Here is a 21,262-nt window from a genome sequence, read left to right on the forward strand (position 1 = left end):
TGTGTGTGTGTGTGTGTGTGTGTGTGTGTGTGTGTGTGTGTGTGTGTTTCTTTTTCTAAAAATTAGGGAGGGGTTCTATCCTTTCCTGCATTATTATAAGTTCTGCTGGGGTTCTGTGCTCTAAGAATGGAGGCCATGATTCCATGAGATAACCTCAGAGCTCCTATGGAAAGTCAGAAACCCCTACAAACTCATCCTCTGAAAGGGATTCCGAATGTGCACCCCAGCACTCCTGGGATTTCTTGTTCATCCGCTAATAGGGATTTGAGGCTAGCATGCCCTCTTTAATATACTGTCTTTTCCTGGTCATACCTTACATCATTAGCATATTCAACAGGGATAATTTCAAGTGGAAACCATTTTTAGTAAACTAATGCCTCTTTAGTTCCCCTGCAGTGTGGTTATGTTTCATGATTATTAGCAGGGTGCACACTCAAATAAATTGTTAAAGTGGAGGATAGGACCAGGAGCTTACCTGAGGGGTGTAGATGCATTGCAGCAACATCTGGAAAGCACTATTAGCTGATCGCCAAGGCTACTAACTAATGAAAAACTGCTCTTGCAGAGAATACCACCTTAGACCTTTATTTTCTTCCTGAGAAACTCTTTAGGTGTCTTTAGAGTATGGGTAAGTAGTTTAATTAAAAGACTGGTATTTAAGTACAAATCTCTGCAGGCAAAGAGCTGAATTAGGTGGTTTCAATGTTCCTTGTAAATGCAAGTTTATACTTGGGTCCTCAAATGAAGGCATAGGATCTGTTGCTGACCAGCTAATTATTTAATATATTTGCTCTTAGGAAGATTTGGCTGCCCTTGAGGAATGTTTTTGTTATTCGAATTCGGTCAATAATCACTTAGTGAATACAGACCAGAAACAGTCCTTAGTCTGTTTCATACAAAACATGTAGACACTATAAAATGATAAGGAATGAGAAATTAAAGAAGTTTTGATACTGTAGCCATAGTCCGTGGTCTAGAAACTGGTAACACCTTTATGTAATTGATCTTCACACATCCCTTACAACTATGCATGTTGAAACCTGCAAGTACTTATGTGAGTGCTCTGTCAGTTTTGTGATGAGGTAAGCTAGAGTCCACATTTTTATTGTTTAGACTCCAATTTGGTGTCAAAATCAACAAATAGTGCTACTGATAAAAGCTATAATGTAGTGTTTGAGATCCTGTGCTTCTAAACATGAAAATAACCCTGATTTTATAATGTTTTATGGGAAAGATCAAGAGTATAATTTTGTATTTTATCTTCTAAGATCTGTTACATATTTTCATATTCTTTGTTTTTATTTTTAGATTCAACGTTCCACATGATGATAGTTTTAAATGTAAGGAACCTGGGATTAAACACCAATATCATGTAATGGCTCCAACTTTAAATTACCACACAAGTCCTTGGACCTGGTCAAAATGTAGTCAGAAATATATCACTGAATTCCTAGAGTAAGTCTAAAGTTATATTACTTTAGTTAAATAATGAAACATTTATTAGACTATAGACTTTGAACTTTATGTTATTTTAAAGTGATTTAATTTCTGTCCAGTTTTGGCTTAAATTTGTTTACTTTGTACAACTGGGTTTTTAAAAACAAGGAAAGAGTTGTATGTACACATTTCACTCCTAAAATATTTTGGTGGGGGCAGGTCAGACCTAGATTTGGGAGCTCTATTAGGATAACTTGTTTTTAAGGGGAGACTTAGATTCACAGCTTTCTTACGTGTTTGAATTTTTTCAGTAGGTACTGCGTAATACAAGAGGAGCTTAAGTGGTTCAAGTTTTGAGGTGCCTTAGAAGGACAGACAATAGCTGAGGTCCAACTCTGAGTATTCCAAATAGCTCTCTGTGGCCAGAGGGATGTGGAGTAGTTTATATGCTTACATATTCTTCTGGAGGATTTTTCTAGGTCTGAAGAGGGGGCAGATCGATTTTTCTTGCCTTGTCTCCATCTCGCACGTTTCTCTGCTTCCCCATTTTTATCCAAATGGTGTTTCTATCTTACTGAAAGTTGCCAAAAGGCAAGGCCAAGCTCTAAGTAATTTTTTTTGTTTAAAAGCAATATTCATTTCCTTATATATTCTAATCCCCAGTATATGTGGTTGCTAGTTACCTCTTTTGTGAGAACTATGGAAATAAATGAAACTATGCTTTGTAATATGTTCATAAATCCCAAGATGATCAGTTTTTTTTTTTATCCTTGTATGGGGAGTTGATTTAAAAGCATAATACACAATTGCTGTTGTATACATAATTGCATATAGTTTTGTTCAATGGCTAGCTGAGGTATTGGTTAAAAATACCAGGGGATGTGTTTATTTTTGAATGGTGCTAATGGGATTCTCTCCAATGGAAATGTTAAAACACACACACACACACACACACACACAAAGCTGACTTAAGTTACACGTTCATTTTTGGATGAAACTTAACATCTTTCTAGCCAGTAAAAACTGCTAAATTTCTTAAAATTATGGTAATGGAATGAATTGTTTTTAATCCAGTTGGGATGGTTGAATATTTTCAGTTTCCTATATGCTAAATACTGCATTACAAACCAGAAGTGAACAACAAATATTTCTCCTATTTGCCACTTTCTAAGTCCTTTACATGTATCCTTGAATAGCCGTTTGCAAGGTGGATAGTGTCACTATTACTGCAGAGGAGGAGTCCTAGCCTCTGGCATGTTAACTTGTCTACAACCAGGCAGGCATCCTGGAAGCAGCAATACCAAAACACAAACTCTGCCTCTTTGAAGTGGACACAACGTAACACTTCCTGAAACTCTTTGTTTTGTTGTTGAGAACTATAAATGTACTTTCTCAAATGATATAAAAACTTTTTTCTACAACATACTGACAATTTGGGGGGGGGGGGGAGTGCTTGGGGTGGCAAAGCTGGTTAAGCATCCAGCTCTTGGTTTCAGCTCAGGTCATGATCTTATGGTTTTCTGGGTTTGAGCCCGGCGTCTGGTTCTGGGCTGGCAGCATGGAGCCTGCTTGGGATTCTCTCTCCTCTTCTCTCTGTGCCCCTCCCCAGCTCCTGCTGTGTGTTTCTCTTGCTCTCTCAAAGTAAACTAAAAAAATATAAAAATTTTGAGAATTTAGGCATTTAATAGAAGGGATTATTATTGGACAACAAAATAGATCAAAAATATAGTGTGATTACATAAATGGGTTTCATAAATTATATTCTGATGAATTTACAACTTTTTTTTAATTACACCTTCAAAGCAGTTATGGGGCTCAAATGAGAAACGGATTTGTTTTTGCGACTTTCATATGTATTCATTTTAAATTATGAAAAAACATACTGTTTCTGAAACTGTAGAGCAGTGACTGTGATGAAGAATCTTCTATTATGTATCCACCTGTATTCACAATATTTTTGGTCTTTGGTACAGTACTGGCCATGGGGAATGCCTCCTTGACAAACCAAATGGAAGAATATATGATCTGTCTTCACAACTTCCTGGATTAATGTACGATGTGAACAAGCAGTGTGAACTGATGTTTGGCCCTGGATCACAAGTATGTCCCTACTTGGTAAGAAAATTAGGTCCTTCTTTTGTTTTTTAAACTACCATAAAGTTAAAGTTAGAACATATTTCAAAATGTACTTTTATTCTCTTGAACAGAAGGTGAACTAAATGTATCTTTGAAGTTTTAACTTTTAGAGACATAGATTGTTTGCCCGAAAGGGGTTAAAAACAGGGAAACTCGGGGGCTCCTGGGTGATTCAGTCGGTTAAGTGTCCGACTTCAGCTCAGGTCACGATCTTGCGGTTCATGAGTTTGAGCCCTGTGTCAGGCTCTGTGCTGACAGCTCGGACATTAACTCTCACAAAATCCTATGTCAGGTATTCCCATTTAGAAAACAGGTTTTAAAAACATTCAAATATTTATTTTCAAATACTATTTTGTGGGGGGGTGGGGGTGTTAAAGACAGAAGTGTCTTGATAACTGGTTGTATTAAAGGACCCAGGAATTTAATAGACTACATTTTAATTTACACAGATTTGAATCCAAAACAATCTAGGGCCTGTTGTTATCATTAAATAATTACTTTAGAACTTTGAGGATTTTTCATAGGTTAGACCCACTACTAGATTGTGAGGATCATTGGACCAGGAATGCAGATTCATTCACTCATGGAAATATGCATCTCCAGTGGTCAGTTTAGGATCTGACACATACTAGGTGCCACAAACTAAGTGTTTGTTGAATTGAATGAGTGAAAGTTATATAGCCATGGGTGCAGAGATGGGCAAAACATATTCCATATAGTAATATCGTTTAAAAAATAATTTTAAAAAGTTAATATGCTTTTATTTATCTTAATTTTTACTGATTTTATTTTATTTTTTATTTTTTAAAATTTACATCCACATTAGTTAGCATATAGTGCAACAATGATTTCAGGAGTAGATTCCTTAGTGCCCCTTACCCGTTTAGCCCATCCCCCCTCCCACAACACCTCCAGTAACCCTCAGTTCTCCATATTTATGGGTCTCTTCTGTTTTGTCCCCCTCCCTGGTTTTTATGTTATTTTTGCTTCCCTTCCCTTATGCTCATATGAGTGAAGTCATATGATTTTTGTCTTTCTCTGACTAATTTCACTTAGCATAATACCCTCCATTTCCATCCACGTAGTTGCAGATGGCAAGATTTCATTCTTTTTGATTGCCAAGTAATACTCCATTGTACGTATGTATGTATACACACACACACACACACACACACACACACACACACACACACACACCCAACACCTTCTTTATCCATTCATCCATTGATGGATATTTGGGCTCTTTCCATACTTTGGCTATTTTGGCTATTGTTAATAGTGCTGCTATAACCATGGGGGCATGTGTCCCTTCGAAACAGCACACCTGTATCCCATGGATAAATGCCAAGTAGTGCAATTGCTGGGTCGTAGGGTAGTTCTATTTTTAGTTTTTTGAGGAACCTCCATACTGTTTTCCAGAGTGGCTGCACCAGCTTGCATTCCCCCCCCCCAAAAAAGTTAAGCTTTTAAATATCCATATTGAGGAGGGGAGATTTAACATAATTTTTGGAGATCCATTTCTTTTCTACCTGACCTACCCACTAAATAAACATTGAATTTAAATTCAGAAAAAGGGAATTATCTTGGGTATAGCTCCTGTGAACCTCTGGATTTTTGTTTCTTAGGAAAACTTGAGAGCCCTTTGTTCAACTTGAAAGTATGCATTCTATTCACAAATAGAAACCAGTATACATTATACAGTATTTCTATGCACATTATTCATACATTCTATCGTATCAAAAGAGGCTTTTGGAAACTCTTTGTGAATAACATTTAACAACAAAAAGTCCTTTAGAAAAATGTCTTGCAAAGAGAAAAATGTTCCCCATAATTTTGAATATTTCCACTCTAATTTCTCTCTCCCATTGTTCAGTGTATGATGAAAATCCAAAAGTTCTTAAAAACTGAATGTTGCCATTTTATGTGTTCAGAGGCAAATCAATGATTAGAACTTAGTGAATTTTTTTTTGGCTTGATTATTTCCAGCTCTGACCTTGAAACCATGAAATCTGTAAGATCAATGTATAAACTGATGGTTTACACTGAATTGATCTGGTGGTTGTAGTGTTATTTTACTCTTGTCTGCTTTTTGTTATCTTGCAGAAGCAATGCAGACGTCTCTGGTGTACGAGTGCAGAAGGAGTTCACAAGGGTTGTCGCACTCAGCACATGCCCCTTGCAGATGGAACAAACTGTGGTCCTGGGATGGTAGGTTTCCTGGAAGGGTGAGTCTTGTATCAAGAGACTATCCAAGGAAGTGACTGCTCTGCGTTTCAGCGCTCTTCATGATTGGTCAACTCTTGCTCTGCTAGTGAATCGATGTTGCCATGTGAACAGATAGTTACCTAAGTATATTAGTCTTATTAACAATGAGTATAGACATAAAGATCCTAATAGATCAGCAATTTCCCCAAATTGAGGGGTGTTACCATTGTTTTCATTTTCTCCTATAAAATTCAACCAGGTATAATGGAAAGTTTTAAGTGGCTTCTTCAGATATTTATTGGTTGTAAATGTCTTCAAATACCTCATATCCCTAAAGTAAACTGCCTGAACATATAACATCAGGCATGAACTAATTTAAATCTGCAAACATGATGCTGAGAGACAGGGTTTACCCTGATAACCAAACATCAATGTGAGGGTGAAGTCAGGTGGTACTTGGTGCTTCAGGATGAAGGCAAGTTCCATTGGCCTTGGTAGCCAGTGCCGCCTGTGCTGAATAAGCTTGAGTCTGTTGACGCCTCCTCTGAGCTACCTCAGCACAAAATGAACGCTTTCTTGGCAATGGGGTTGGCTAGTGCTGCCGCTTTTGTTAACTTCACATTGGGCACAAGTAGAAACTGAAGGACCGGGTCACTAGCTGATCTTTTGCTTTACCAGCTCTTTGCTTCATGGAAATGTTTGCACCAGCCATTGCCCTTCTCCTTGCCTTCTGTCAAAAGGCATGTGTTTTCTGTGAATGTTGCCTGCATTACAGAGTTTTATTGGGACTTGAGCAATTTTTGCAGTAGCTGAAGTCCTCTGAAATGGTTTAGCACTCAGATTACCTTGGGACCAAAATTCTAGTGGACTTCTTCAGTTTGTCGATTGGAGCTAGAACTGAACTTTAAAATTTTATCTTTATTTAAAATTGTTATTTTGAAGACCAAAAATATGAAAGACTTTATTTTTCTCACTTTTTGTGACCAGTACTGGTAATTGGCTTTTGGGGGAGACAAGAGTGGCATTTGGGAGAGTTACTGATTATCTAAGGATGAGCAGAGAAAAAAACCTTGTTGTAGGCTGAATTAGAAACAGCTGTTAGCTCATTAGAAGACTTGCTCCAAGGTAGTCCCCAGATTCAAATCTGGTTGGGCCTTAAGTGTCTTAACAAACTTTAAAGTTTATGCCATGAAACTTCATGCTTGATGGCATGTGGCTAACATAGCGATGGATATATTTACATGCATCACATATACCATTTATAACTGAGTAGTCTAAATCCGGTCAATGCATTAGCATGATAAAAAATTGAGATATAGGAGTAAAATGCACAGATATCAAATGTTCAATTTGGTAAGTCTTAACAAATATAGATGGACACTTAGCCAATATCCCAATCCAGATGAGAACATTTCCATCACTGTAAAGTTGTCTAGCCTCTGTAGAGTTTCCCTCTTTCCAGAGAGAGAACATACTTCCTGATTTTAATGTAAATCGAACTATATAGCGTATGTACATGCACGCGCATACACACACACACCCTTTCTGTGGGCAGAGGGAAAAGGGGTCAAGCTTTTTTTATTCAAGATGTTGGAGTTTCATCCATGTTGTGTGTATTGATACTTCATTCCTTTATGCTGCAGTGTAAGTCAGCTGTATAAATGCACCATAATTTTTTTATACATTCTTATGCTGATAGACAATTGGGACACTTCCAGGTTTTGGTCATTATGAATAAAGCTGCTATGAGCATCCTCATACCAGTCTTGTGGGCATGTGCTTGCATCTCTCTGAAGTAAACAAGTATCTAGAAATTGCTGGGTCATAGGGGAGGTGCATGTATGTAACTTCATAGGGAACTGCCAAACCATCTTCCAAATGGGTACTTGAGACTCTCGCAAGTGATGTATGGAAGTTCCAGTTGTGCTGCATGTCTTGCCAGTTGATGATCTTGTTAATCTTGTAACAAAATTTTAGACACTTTAGGTGCAAAATGGAATACTATGTTTTTAATTTGTATTATCCTGATTATTCTCCATCTTGAACATGTTTTCATGTACTACTTAGCCGTTCAAATATGAGGTGTAGTGTAAAGGGCCTGGATTTGTTGGAATTCAAGGTAAATGTGTTGAGACACTGGGACCTACTTTAAAACTTGTATAGTTTAAAAGCAGAAATGCATTTGGGGTAACATGTGTATCATGTAGATATAAAATCCCTTTCATCATTTATTAAAGAGAGTGAGCCTCTTTGCATTAGCCACTTTCAATAATAAATGGGCCTTTTTTCCAAGGGAAATTCTAAATAAATGTCCTATCTTTTGCCTCAATATTCTTTTAGTCCCTTTATCTTGTGACTATCTTGCATGTAAGACTATCTTTTAAATACTTGTGGTAGTAAAACTATTAGCATAAACATATAGTGGAACTCACCTGACAATGACTTGACTTTCTTTTTTTTTTTTTTTTTTTTTTACATGGTGAACAATACAACATTCTTTTTCTTGGATTTTTCAGAAATAGTGCTCAAGGATTATTTGAAACGTTTCTGGAAGATGTTCCCCAAATTTACATGAACATAGTACATTCTATTCAGAGATTTTTTTTTGCTTTTAATGGCTTTATCATTTTGAATCATCTTAATGGAGGGCACAAAGCTTTTTTCCTGCTAATTAATAAGCTTGGTTATAGGATTCATTCATTCAACAAAGATTTATCAAGGACCCACTATGTGTCAGGCACTATTCTAGGTGCTCAGGATACATCAGCAAACAGAAAAGATCACTGCCTTCATGAAGCTTACATTCCTAGTGGGAGAGGGCTGACTGCAATTTAAAATGTAGTGGTCAAAGCAACTTTTATGGGAAGTTGCCTAATGAGCTATCTTAAAATGAGGGAGTTAGCTATGGAGAATATTGTGGGGAACTGAGCTCCAGGCAAAGAACAGCTAAACTCCTAAATCTGCAGTATTGGAGTGGTTCAAGGAAGAGTAAGGAAGGACATTGTGGCTGGGGTGAAGGGTGGTATATAGGAAGTAACTGGAGGAGAATTTTGTAGGTCCCTGTTGGCCATTGTGAGAACTTTGCATTTATTCAGAATCAAAAAGACGGATTTGAGCAGAGGAGTCACCTGATTTGAGCTAATTTTTAAAGTAAGTTGAAAAGGATCATTATGATTGCTGTTGAGACTAAACTCTAGAGAGCAAGAGTTGGAAACAGAGGAGATCTACTTGGAGAGGTATGGCAGTGATAGAGATGAGAAATGACAGTGGCTCACACCAGAGCTGGGAGCACCAGGTTGATACTTAAAAGTCAATTTGCTTTTGAAGGAACTAGAACATTTGCTAACACATGAAATGTGAACTGTAAAGAAGAGGTTGACTGTTTTTGGCTGATCAACTTAGATCGTATCAGCAGATTTTAAGGGGTTGGCAGTTGAATTTTGGTGTGATGTGTGAAATGTAAGACGTTAAAGTGAAGATGTGTAAACAGCTATATACACAAGCCTGGAGTTGAGGAGAAGGATCTGAGCTGGGAGTGATCGTTGTTGATAGGGAAGCATAAAGGTAATGTGAGCCCAAAAGTTCAGCATTAAGTGGAGACCTAGAAACCAAGAAGGGGGGAAAAATGATACTGCTAAATCAAGGAAGACAGAGACTGAGAACTGGCCATTGGGTGATGTCCACATGAGCTGCTTCATGGAGGGTGGGGCTGTGAGAACAGAGGCAGTGAGAGACCATGGTCATGGATGGCTTTTTCAAGGAGAAACAAGACAGTAGCTGGTGGGGAAAGTGAGATCTAAGGAAAATTCTGTTAAAGAGGGTAATTATGTATGTTTGTATATTAATGAGAATGAACTAATGGAGTACTTCTCCAATTAGCTCTAGTAAAGGACCAGTCTTTTCTAAAATTTCTGATAATTTAAATCGATACTTGTACAAAATGATGGAAATGATTAGAAAAAAAACATTCAAAATGACAAAAACCTTCAAAATGTAAGCCAATTCTATGGAAAAGAGTGTGGCAGATCTTCAAATTAAAAATACAGAGATGCCTGGGTGGCTCAGTCAGTTAAGTGTCCGACTTTAGCTCAGGTCATGATCTCACGGTTTGTGGGTTTGAGCCCCTCATTGGGCTCTGTGCTGATGGCTCAGAACCTGGAACCTGCTTCAGATTCTGTGTCTCCCTTGCTCTCTGCCCCTCCCTTGCTTGCACACACACACACTCTCTCTCTCTCTCTCTCTCTCTCTCTCTCTCTCTCAAAAATAGACATTAAAAGAAATAGACATTAAAAAATTAAAAAAAAAAGAAAAATAGAATCATCTGATCCAGCAATACCACTCTGGGCATATATGCCAAAGAACTACAAACAGCCTTGAGATCTCTGTACAGGCCTGTGGCCATCAGCATTTATTCTGTATAGCCAAGACGTGGAAGTGTGTAACCCAAGTGGCCATCAGTGGATGAATGAAAAAACAATGTTATATACACATACAATGGAATATTATTCAGCCTTAAAAGGAAGTTATGACACATGCTACAATGTGGGTGAACTTTGAGGACCTTATGCTAAGTGAAATAAGCTGGTCACGGAAAGACAAGTGATGCATGATTTTAATTATATGAGATATATAGAGTAGCCGAATTCATGGAAACAGAAAGTAGAACGGTGGTTGCCCGGGACTGGGCGGGGGAGGGGAGAGCGAATGGGGAGTTAGTGTTTCAAGAGTTACAGAGTTTCAGTTTGGGAAGATGAAGAGCTCTGTGGATGGATGGCAGTGATGGTTGCACAACAATATGAATGCATTTTAATGCTACTGAATTACACACTTAAAATGGTTAAGATGGTGATTTTGTGTTGGGTATTGTACCACAACGAAAACAAATATAAGCCATTTTGACGTTTACTTTTGAGAAAATGCTAGCATGAGCAGGGAAGGGGCAGAGAGGGAGATGGGGAATCCCAAGCAGGCTCCATGCTGTCAGCACAGAGCCCCATGTGGGTCTTGATCTTACCAACCGTGAGAGAGATCATGACCCAAGCTGAAATCAGGAGTCCTTTGCTTAACCGACTGAGCCACTAAGGTGCCCCAATATAAGCCCACTTTTAACATTGATAAACATGAAATTACTGCCCAAATCCTATAAACATTTCTAAATTCAGTATTTATTTTCAATTTCTCTACTCCTTGCAGTGACTAGTTCACAGACTGGCATCAGTGCATGGACCACTTTTTGGTTAGCTTTTTTTTGTTTTTGTTTTTGAGAGAGAGCACAAGTGGGAGAGGGGCAGAGAAAGGGGGACAGAAACTTGCTCTGGGCGGACAGCCACAATCCTGCGGCGGGGCTCGAACTCACGCACCATGAAATTATGATCTGAGTTTAAGTGGGTCGCTCAACTGACAGAGCCACCCAGGCACCCTTGGTTAGTTTTTATATATTAGAGACTGGAACAATGATGCTGTAGGAGAGAGGGGAGAATTGTTGGAGTGATGTTTGGAGCCATGAGAGTAATTGAGATCAAGTGCACAGAGGGATTGACTTTGACTAGGATCATGGATTTTTCATGTACCCTAACCGGTGGGAAGGTTGAGGACTGAGCACAGGTGCCCTTAGGTGGATAAAAGGAATAGTAGATAGTGAGCAGCTTCTCGTGTACATTTCCATTTTCTTGTTGAAAGTAAGAAAGTGATCACTGAGGCTTTGGATGAGATGAAGTAAACCGCTAAAAAAAGTGGGAGAGTGATACGTATCTTTGCCTAAAAAACCAGAAGCATAGATCTATGTTGTATTAATAGTCACTTCTTTAAAGTTTTCATCTTACTGTGTTTTCCCCATACAAGTATTCCCTCCCCCAGTGAAACTCAACATTTTAAAGGCAAGGGAAATTTCCTTCTTTTTGCATTCTACAGATCTTACTCAGCAGATATTCAGAAAATATTTGAGTGTCAAATGTAATCCCATTTCTGAATCAATATCTTTAAGTTGTGTGCATTTTCTCCACTGATATTTATGGTATTTAAATTACTGTGATACTGCAATTGGGTATGTACGAATCATTTCTTTGTGTATTTTTTTGTTTGTTTAAGCATTGCCACCACGGGCTATGTGTAAACAAAGAAATGGAAACACGTCCTGTAGATGGTGAATGGGGACCATGGGGACCTTACAGCTCTTGTTCAAGAACATGTGGAGGTGGAATCAAAAGCACAAGCAGGCTCTGTAATCGCCCCGAGTATGTCTTTTTTATGTCACTGTAAATTAAGATTATCTCAAGGCACCAGAAAGTAAACATCAGTTTCATTCACTTCTATACTGGAGGAGGTCAGTCTGTAAGTTTCTGAGATTTAGAAAACTTCTGGAATACTTTGAGCCCTATTACCTTATATCTTGGTAGACTCAAACCTTTAAAAAATATATATATATTATTTATTTTAATAATAATATACATATAATTATTTAATAACTTTAAAATTAATGATATATATAACTAATATATATAATTATATGTATTATATATAATATATATAAATATTTATATATTATACAAATATATATTAACCAGCTTAATCTTTTAGAATATGAATTTAAGAGCTTTTTTTCTGATTTAGATTACATTTGAGGAATAGTGGTAAAAATGAAATGACAGTAATATAAGGGCATTTTAATACTGTGTTTCTATTGAAATCCTGGCTCCTTTAAACTGTGTTGACTCTTCTGGATAAAATCTGTACCTTCATGACCAGTTGTTACTCTTTTGTGTAATTTGACATGTCATATTTTCTTTCTCTGCTTCTCATAGATGCATCAGTGTCTTTAGCTCAAATAAGTACTGAAGCATATGTTCCCCCTCCTCAAAATCTTTAAAAGAACATAGAGATTCCATAAAGATTTTTAAGTACTGTGTCTGTTGTTATGATAAATTGGTAAGCAGTAAAGAATTTTTGATGCAGAGATGACAATACTCTGAAATGACTTCGATCATTGGAATTCCAGAATAGCTAAATTATGCTGGAAGTTTTCATATTTACAAAATGCTGACAAAACAAATTTTTTTTTTCCAGTGTAAGTTGAAATAGAGATGGATGGATATAGATAGCATGAAACTCGTGGAAGTGAGTGATAAGTAGTATACACAAAACAATGATGCCTGGATATTTCTTTAACACGGTATAATCTGGATTATCTTTGGTTCACTATGTTTGTTTTTCACCCCCCAAATGAACAAACCCTATTCTGCAATTTTAAACCAAATTCCCATCAATTAGTTCCTTGTGAGTTAAGTCATGAATAAGCTATCATTGCTGCCCTCCAGACCACAGTGTCCATCTTAAGATGAATGTCTTTACAGTTCATTAGCCATACAATTGCTTGAAAACCATGTAATATACTTCTGTTAAACAGGAAGTGTTAGTGGGACATAATTAGTTTTCCAGATCCCGGAACAGAATGGAACAGTTTGAGAAGTAAATGGCAGAAAGAATATTGTACTGATGTGCTTTAAAATGTAATGAATTTGACTAGGCCAAGAAACGGAGGAAAGTACTGTGTGGGCCGCAGGATGAAATTTCGATCATGTAATACTGATTCATGTCCAAAAGGCAAGCAAGACTTTCGAGAGAAGCAGTGCTCTGATTTTGATGGTAAACATTTCAACATCAATGGTCTTTCCCCTAATGTGAGGTGGCTTCCAAAATACAGTGGGAGTAAGTAGTTAGAATATTTTTTTGATGTAAAAATTTCTTGAGACCTAGGAACACACAGCTGTATTATTGTACACCAAAAATTTGACTTTTTCTTACAGTTGCCATAAAAGATCGCTGTAAACTCTATTGTCGGGTTGCTGGAACCACAAACTTCTACCAGTTGAGGGATAGGGTTGCCGATGGTACTCCTTGTGGAACTGAAACTAATGACATCTGTGTTCAAGGCCTGTGTCGGGTAGGTAACTTATATTGAAAATGACTTTGAGAATATTTTTCTTTTTCTGTAACCAGATATTACTTCTGTAGCATCAGAGTACAATTCTGGAATTCTCATGAATTCCAGTGCAGTGCCCTTTAGTGATATCACCCTATCTTTAGGAATATGGTCAAGAGACTATGACTAAGGAATTCTCTGTCATCCAGAGTGACTCACAAAACATTAACATAAGCTTGCTAAGGGGTGCCGGGGTGGCTTAGTAGGTTAAGTGTCCGACTTCAGCTCAGGTCATGATCTTGTGGTTGGTAAGTTCAAGCCCTGCGTCAGGCTCTGTGCTGACAGCTCAGAGCCTGGAGCCTGCTTTGGATTCTGTCTCTCCTCCTTCTGCCTTTCCTCAGGTTGTACTCTCTCTCTCTGTGTCTCTCAAAAATGAATGAATGTTAAAAAATTTTTTTTTTGAAAAGTTTGCTGATTTTGTTTTGCTTGAGGTATGCGAAATCAAGATGAGGCATGAGATCGGCTTCTTCAAAAGATAGAAAATATTAGGACACAGGGTTGTAAAGTCCTTTTTGCTACTTGAAATGAGACCCTCTCTGGTGACCCCTCCCCCGTTGGTTAGTTGATGATACTCCCCCCTTCCTCTTTTCATCCTTGTCCTTCACTTCCCACGTGCATCCAACAGGCATTCGCTGAGTATCTACTAAATACTGGATGCTGTTCTAGTTACTACTCAAAGATAGTCCCAGGTTAGTAGGGGAGAGACATGTAAATAATTCAAATGCAGGACTTTGGGATCATGTACAGGGTGCCGTAGGGATCTTGAGGAAGGGATGTTGTGTGAGAAAAGGGTGTAAGTGATTCAGAGAACGCTTGTGGAGGGTGTGAGGCTTGAGCTAATTGAGAATGAGTAGGTTGTAGTAAAGGTGAGGAAGTAAGGGTTGGACATAGGGATTGGCTATTACATGCACTTCTTGTCTGAAGTCCTGAAGGTCCCTGGAAAGAATTTGGAGTTGAGTGAGCGATGTGATTTGATCTATCTGCATGTTAGAATCTTCATAATCCAGTGGTTTAGGAGAGGATTGGAGATAGGTCAGCTGGTTAGGATTCTGGGTGAGAAGCAGATGAGACCCTGAATTAAAGCACATACATTACAGATGGTGATCTTAAAAAACAGTGGGTTTGAGAATTAGGATAATGAATTTGGTCTAAAGACTACAAATGTAATATGAACTCATTCCTTGGGTTAAGGCAGAACTTGAGAGGACTAATTTTCTGTTAGCCAAACATCTATTACCTACCAGTTACCTGGATGATAAAATGCTTTGCACCCAAAGGTCTGATGAGATGTTCAAAGAAAAGGAAAAAATAACCTGGAGGCTAGAAAAGGGGTACTCTGTGGCCTGAGAAATAGGTTTTATCTAAATTAGCAGGAAGTCCTATACAATGGAAAAACAATGATTATCTGAACTTATAGATGCAGATTACTTTCAGAAAATATCTGGTCAAAATTTGGGAAATACTCTGTGTATAAATTTGAGTAACCTCATGAAATTTATTTTGATCATTAAATTTTAGGAGTATTCTAAAGAACAAAGAGTTGTTGCAGTGTCTGCAGATGACAGTATCTGCATAGAGAACTGTGCTTGTTCTTGACCCCTGGATCAAACCATTCACTCTCACCTTTATCAAATCACTCATTCTTTACATAAACACATTCTTTACATAAACTTATTTTTCTGGTTATTAATTTTGGAGAAGTAAATTTTCAAATGTACTCTATTCCCAGAGTTCTAAGATTTTGAGTTAAAAAAAAATCACAAAAAACATCCCGTTGAAATTATTTTAAATGTGCTCCTTAAATCAGATTTTTTTTGTTTCTTTGAATTAATTTCTTTAAAAAGTGGCTTAAATGGATGGTGGACATAAGAATTATTGTCCATGTTTGTTACAACACAGATTCCTAGTTTTTACCTCCAAGGATTTTTAATTCAGAAAATCAGGGATCTGCCTTTTTAAATGCCATCCTGTGTGATTTTGATGCAGGGAGGTATGTGGATGACCCTTTGAACCTTTTTTTTCAACCATGTGAAAAGGTGTGTGAAAATATTGATGTATAACAAAATCAATAGATCCTTTGAAAAATCCTATTGTATCGAATCACCTATTAATTGAAAGAGTACTTGTGAAAAGTTTGTAAGGCATCATGCTTATAATGAGTCATTTTTATAATCTTGGTTGTAATGGTTATTTTGAAGCAAGCTGGCTGTGATCATGTGTTAAACTCCAAGGCCAGGAGAGACAAATGTGGAGTGTGTGGTGGGGATAATTCTTCATGCCGGACAATGGCAGGTGTCTTCAACAGTGCTCATTATGGTAAGCTATGTATTTTTCTAATTTTCCCTCATATGTGGTGTAAAAATGGAATATAATCAATTTCACTTCTCTTTAAAATTAGTAGGAGAATATATCATATTTTCTATTCTGAGACTTTGCTAGGACAATCTTTTCCTTTTTATGGTAGCAAATGTAGTTCTGTAGAATTTTCTTTGCAAAATGAAAAATGTATTTTTTACAGTTTATCAGCCTTAAATTATGTTCAAACAGTTAAGTTAGTATGAATTGCTTCAATTAAAGCAGTATAATTTAAAACCAACACTTTGTTTTTATCCGTATGAAAAGTATAGTACATTTTACACTCGGGTGATGCTTATGAATCTCAATCACTAGATTTGACATTATTTTTGTGGTTAAGATCCATTATTTTATAGGAGCCACACACATTCGATCCAGTTAAAAATGGCACATTTATCAGTTTGGTCTGTATCCACTGAAAAACAATTTTTTTTGTAGAAAACCACATGTACCACATTAGGATCAAATATATAGCCTTGCCAAAATTGTATTATGAATTAATCAGTTTGCAAATGGAAAAAGATGTTAAATTCATTTGTACAGTTGTAGCCTTTGTCACATTTCTGCCCCCTGGCGGTAGCCTTTGTCTTTCACATTTGCAATACCTAGAAATTGCTTTGTTGAAAAACATAACTGCAAAGACCTGAGTAGTAGTGGTAGTAGGAATATTTTATAGTGAAAAAATTAATTAAAAATGTTTCTGGTAGGCTGTTGGCTTAAAACCAATATGCATGTAGTGTATGTAGTTTCAGACCATTCATCACTTTATTTTTAAAATCTGATCCCCTAAAGGGAAATAGATAAAGGTACTCGAAAAACATGCAAGGTAATCTATCAGGGCTACAAACTTAATCTTTGATTTTTATCTTTTATTCATTTTGAGAGAGAGCATGTGCAAGCACATGTAGGGCAGGGGCAGAGAGAGGGGAGAGAGAATCCCATGCAGGCTTTGCACTGCCAGTGGGAGCCTGATGCTGGGCTCGAACTCCTGAATTGTGAAATCATGACCTGGGCCAAAACCAAGATGAACTGAGCCACTCAGATAGATGCCCCAAATTTAATCTCTTAAGACTTCCTAATTTTGTTCTATATTTAACAAAGTTAGTATATGAGAAAAATCACAAGTTTTTATCCATGTATTAAATAGAAAGAAAAACTAATAAGGAAAAGGAACCACTTATAATAATCACTAGAGCCAAATTAATGGCTCACTCTAAACCCGAGAGTATTTGGAAAACTATGTAGTAGCAATGTTTATGGTGTAGGGAAAACACTTCTTAATATACACTATTTCCTCATCTTTTGAGCAGTGCCAGTATTGTTAAATTTGGTCTCATAAAGTAGAAATATTTTAATTTCCTTAAAATAAACGTTTTACTTCTGCCATGATAATGTATTAGTGGACTTTTAAGAATAATGTAACATTTTGGAGGTAGCTACAGAAATTCCTGCTTACAGTAAAAACTAAATGGTTAAAAAATGTTATTAACTTTATTTTGCTGTTCACTGAATCTCTGTGTAAATATAGAGCAATGAGCAACTATTTTCATCTCTTCCAGATTTTTGAATAGCATTTGAAACCCCAATTTTTTTTCCCATTAGAAAATAGAAAATCCAAAAGTATTCGTCATATTTAAAAATGAATATGTTCTAAATATCTCAGGAACTAGAATCCTAATTTCCATTCTCATTCTACATTCAGAATTTTAGAAGAAAAATTAGGAAGTGTTCTTTAAGATTCCAAATTCAGGATATTTCTACACAACAGTGTTTTCTCAATCCTTAGTAATTTGTGGTTTCTACAAAAAAAAAAAAGTTCAAAAAGAATAAACACTGTATCATTTTTTGAAGATGAAATTAAGTCTGACTATACTATTCAGATTTTTCAGTCACTCAGTAATAGCCTCTGGGCCATCAGCTTGTGAAAATTAACACGCATAAAATTATATTGCAGGTTATAATGTTGTTGTCAAGATTCCCGCAGGAGCAACAAACATTGATATTCTTCAGCACAGCTATTCTGGAAAACCAGAAGATGACAATTACCTTGGTAAACATTTCTAGTAAATAGCAGCCAATATGTGATTTGTGTGCAATTTCATGGAGGTCTGCGGTTGATGTGAATTCTTGGAAGGCAAGAAGAGCCCCTTGAGCAAACAGGCATTTCAGTTCATACTCGGCTCAAGTCATCTGACTCCCTGAAGGTTTTCCTCTTGAGTTATATGCTAGATCTTGTTTTTTTAGAGTGCACACACAAATGGGGGAGAGAGGCAAAGGGAAAGAGACCATCATAAGCGGGTGCCATGCTCAGCACAAAACCCAAAGTGGCGCTCCATCCTCCAACATGAGGATCGTGACCTGCGCTGAAATCAATAGTCAAACACTAACTTGACTGAGCCACCATAAGGCTCCTTAGATCTTACTGTTACAGACACTGAACAAAATTCTGAAAAATTTGCTTTATCCCCTTAAGAGCGTTTTATATAACCAAAGGTTATATTCAGTTAAAGTTGCATGTATATTTAGAATATAAAGATTCCAAATTCAGGATATTTCTACACAACAGTGTTTTCTGTTAGATTTAGAATATAAAATCTTTTTATCTAAAATTATAGACTTCTTTGGGGTTAAATGTTCTTTAAAGAGTTTCATTGAATGTTTTAACCACGTATCAAAAGTACTTAGAGACTTGAAAAAAAAAACTTCTGTTAAAGCAAGACTGAGAATTGATTTCAGACTTTTAAATGTTAAAAAATATAGTCACAGTATGTTGTCCTTCAACTACTTCCAGGGTATAAACTTTGTTGTTTATTTTTGGAAATTAGCTTTTGGCTTTAAAGAATTTCGCTTAGGCCCAAAGAAAATGCTTTACAAATCCTTTACCTTCTGTCTGGGAGATACCTTAATATTGATTTGCCCCAACTCACCACGCTGGAATTAAGGGATGGTATAGAGCTGATACTGAAAGTATCTGTTTCACAATACTGTGAAATACTGGCCCAAGTTATCACTGCTTATAAGTAGGAATCTGAATCTATAATGAAGAGCTTATTTCAGGACTTAAATTGACATTATAAAGTAAATGCAAAGGGAACAAGTGCTTCATGGATGCAGATTTTCCTTTTGAGTTAATGAAAAAATTTTACAATTAGAGGTGGTAGTTGTATAACATTGTGAATATAATGCCATTGAATTACTCAATTTAAAATGGTTAATTTTAGAGGTGCTTGGATGGCTCAGTTGGTTAAGTGTCCGACTTCGGCTCGGGTCATGATCTCACGGTTCATGGGTTCAAGCCCCGCATCGGGCTCTGTGCTGAGCTCTTGCTCAGAGCCTGGAGCCTGCTTCAGATTCTGTGTCTCCTGCTCTCTCTGCCCCTCCTCCACTTGCACTCTGTCTCACTCTGTCTTTGAAAAAAAATAAATGTAAAAAAATATATATAAAATGATTAATTTTATGTTCAATCGATTTCCCCTTTGTAAAAAATGCAAACAAAAATTTTCAAAGAAAATCAAACCTAAATATTTTGATATTTTCCTTTTTCATGTTGTTGCATTTCTTTTCCTTTGCCAAAAATAGTACCTAGGTGCATGTACATAGATATATATGCAATCATATTGTAGGTATTTAATATGCTGCTCTTAGGTTCCAAATGTAGATATTTGTATCTTCCTAGGAATGGACAACAGGTTCTGCCCAAGTTTAAAAACTAGAAATGTTTACCAATAAGGTATCAATATACTTTATAAGAGAGGTACTAATGGGACTGTCAAAGTCTAACTTGAGCAAATAGGTGAAATTATTAGAAGGGATTTGGAAGCATATTTATAAAATCAGCTTTGGTAACCAAAAGTAGTAAAATGTATATATATTTTTTCTCAGTAAATTTTATTTCCCTTAATTATAGTATGACTGAAAGTTCTGTAAATGGACCTATCCACTTTGGATAAAGTACAAACTCATTAGAGGAATTTGCATTTTAGAGGATATGTCTAGAGCTTTACTGGTTTTTCATTGGACTCAGGAAAATATGAAGACAGTCACTGTAGTCCATACTATGGACTACAGTCCAAACTTATTTGGCAATAATCCCTTCAAGATTGCTTTGTCCAGGGGTGTTGTATTCATTAAGAAGTCTAGCCCTCGGTTACTTGTGTGCTTTGGGTGAGGTTCTCTGGAGGGCCACACAGATGTTTTCTGGAAAGCTTATTGTTCTTCTAAAAAGTATATAAGTAAAGGAAGCAAAATAGTGCTTGATTAGTACAGTTTTTATTAGCATAACACTTGAAATATTAGACATCCTCTTGAAAATTAAAAAAGACAGTGCTTTACAACTTACACGTTTCTACAAACATTTTCTATATTTGATCCTGATTCAAAAGACTGTGAAGTAGGAATTAATATTCCTGGTGCAGTTAGGAAACTAAGCAACTGGTTTGTCCAAGATCACATAGAACCATATGAATATAAACCCATTGTTCTCAGGCAAATTTGGTTCATCTTACTACCTACTACTGTGGACACCAGGTCAGTTTAGATTTTAAAAGTAACTAATTGTGAGTATATACTATACTACTTTATGTATATACAAATATATAGTGGGTAAGTATACACATACACGTATTTGATAGGTTTATATTAAGACCTCAATGGAATGAGAACATGGGGCATGAACAGAAGGGGAGATAGGAGTATTCTGGAAAGCAGTCATGTACGTGTGTCAGTAACCATAGTGCCTCTCCATGAAAAAGATCCAGACATTTATATAGAGAATAGTATGGCCATTGGATGGCCTTTTAGAATATAGACTCCTAGAATTTTATAGCTTTGTACATTTTTTCCAAGACAAGTATAAATGGAACACTGCAGCAGTCTAGATGTCCTTTCTTGCCTCAGCATCCATGACCAAAACTGATTGAGCTGATGTGTCTTCTGGGTCTATGATTTCTGTTTTCCCTCTTCGTCTATGTCCCCTCTAAAACTGCAGGCCTCATGAAAGATGATCTTCTCAGGGTGAATTTAATATCCTAAACTGATAGGCTATAGTTTTTCCCTAAGTATGGATTAGATAACATATTACAGTAAAATAAAATTTGTTTTACAAATTAATTTACATTAATTTCAGAAAAGAACTTGAATTTTAAAGTTTAA

General features: G+C 36.6%; 1 protein-coding gene across 3 annotated transcripts in view; it reads left to right on the forward strand.

Moving 5' to 3' along the window:
• ADAMTS20 (ADAM metallopeptidase with thrombospondin type 1 motif 20) overlaps positions 1–21,262 on the forward strand; it is a 180,262-nt gene that overhangs the window by 64,084 nt on the left and 94,916 nt on the right. For all 3 annotated transcript variants that reach the window (XM_040488395.1, XM_040488396.1, XM_040488397.1), the window contains exons 9-16: positions 1,309–1,455; positions 3,411–3,552; positions 5,677–5,781; positions 11,866–12,011; positions 13,301–13,482; positions 13,581–13,717; positions 15,955–16,072; positions 18,066–18,161. In XM_040488395.1, the coding sequence (XP_040344329.1) occupies positions 1,309–1,455; positions 3,411–3,552; positions 5,677–5,781; positions 11,866–12,011; positions 13,301–13,482; positions 13,581–13,717; positions 15,955–16,072; positions 18,066–18,161 (1,073 nt within the window). The remainder of the gene's footprint in view (positions 1–1,308; positions 1,456–3,410; positions 3,553–5,676; positions 5,782–11,865; positions 12,012–13,300; positions 13,483–13,580; positions 13,718–15,954; positions 16,073–18,065; positions 18,162–21,262) is intronic.

Source organism: Herpailurus yagouaroundi, unplaced genomic scaffold (assembly GCF_014898765.1).
Source record: "Herpailurus yagouaroundi ecotype Mexico unplaced genomic scaffold, PumYag 166, whole genome shotgun sequence".
In the NCBI taxonomy this organism is placed as follows: domain Eukaryota; kingdom Metazoa; phylum Chordata; class Mammalia; order Carnivora; family Felidae; genus Herpailurus; species Herpailurus yagouaroundi.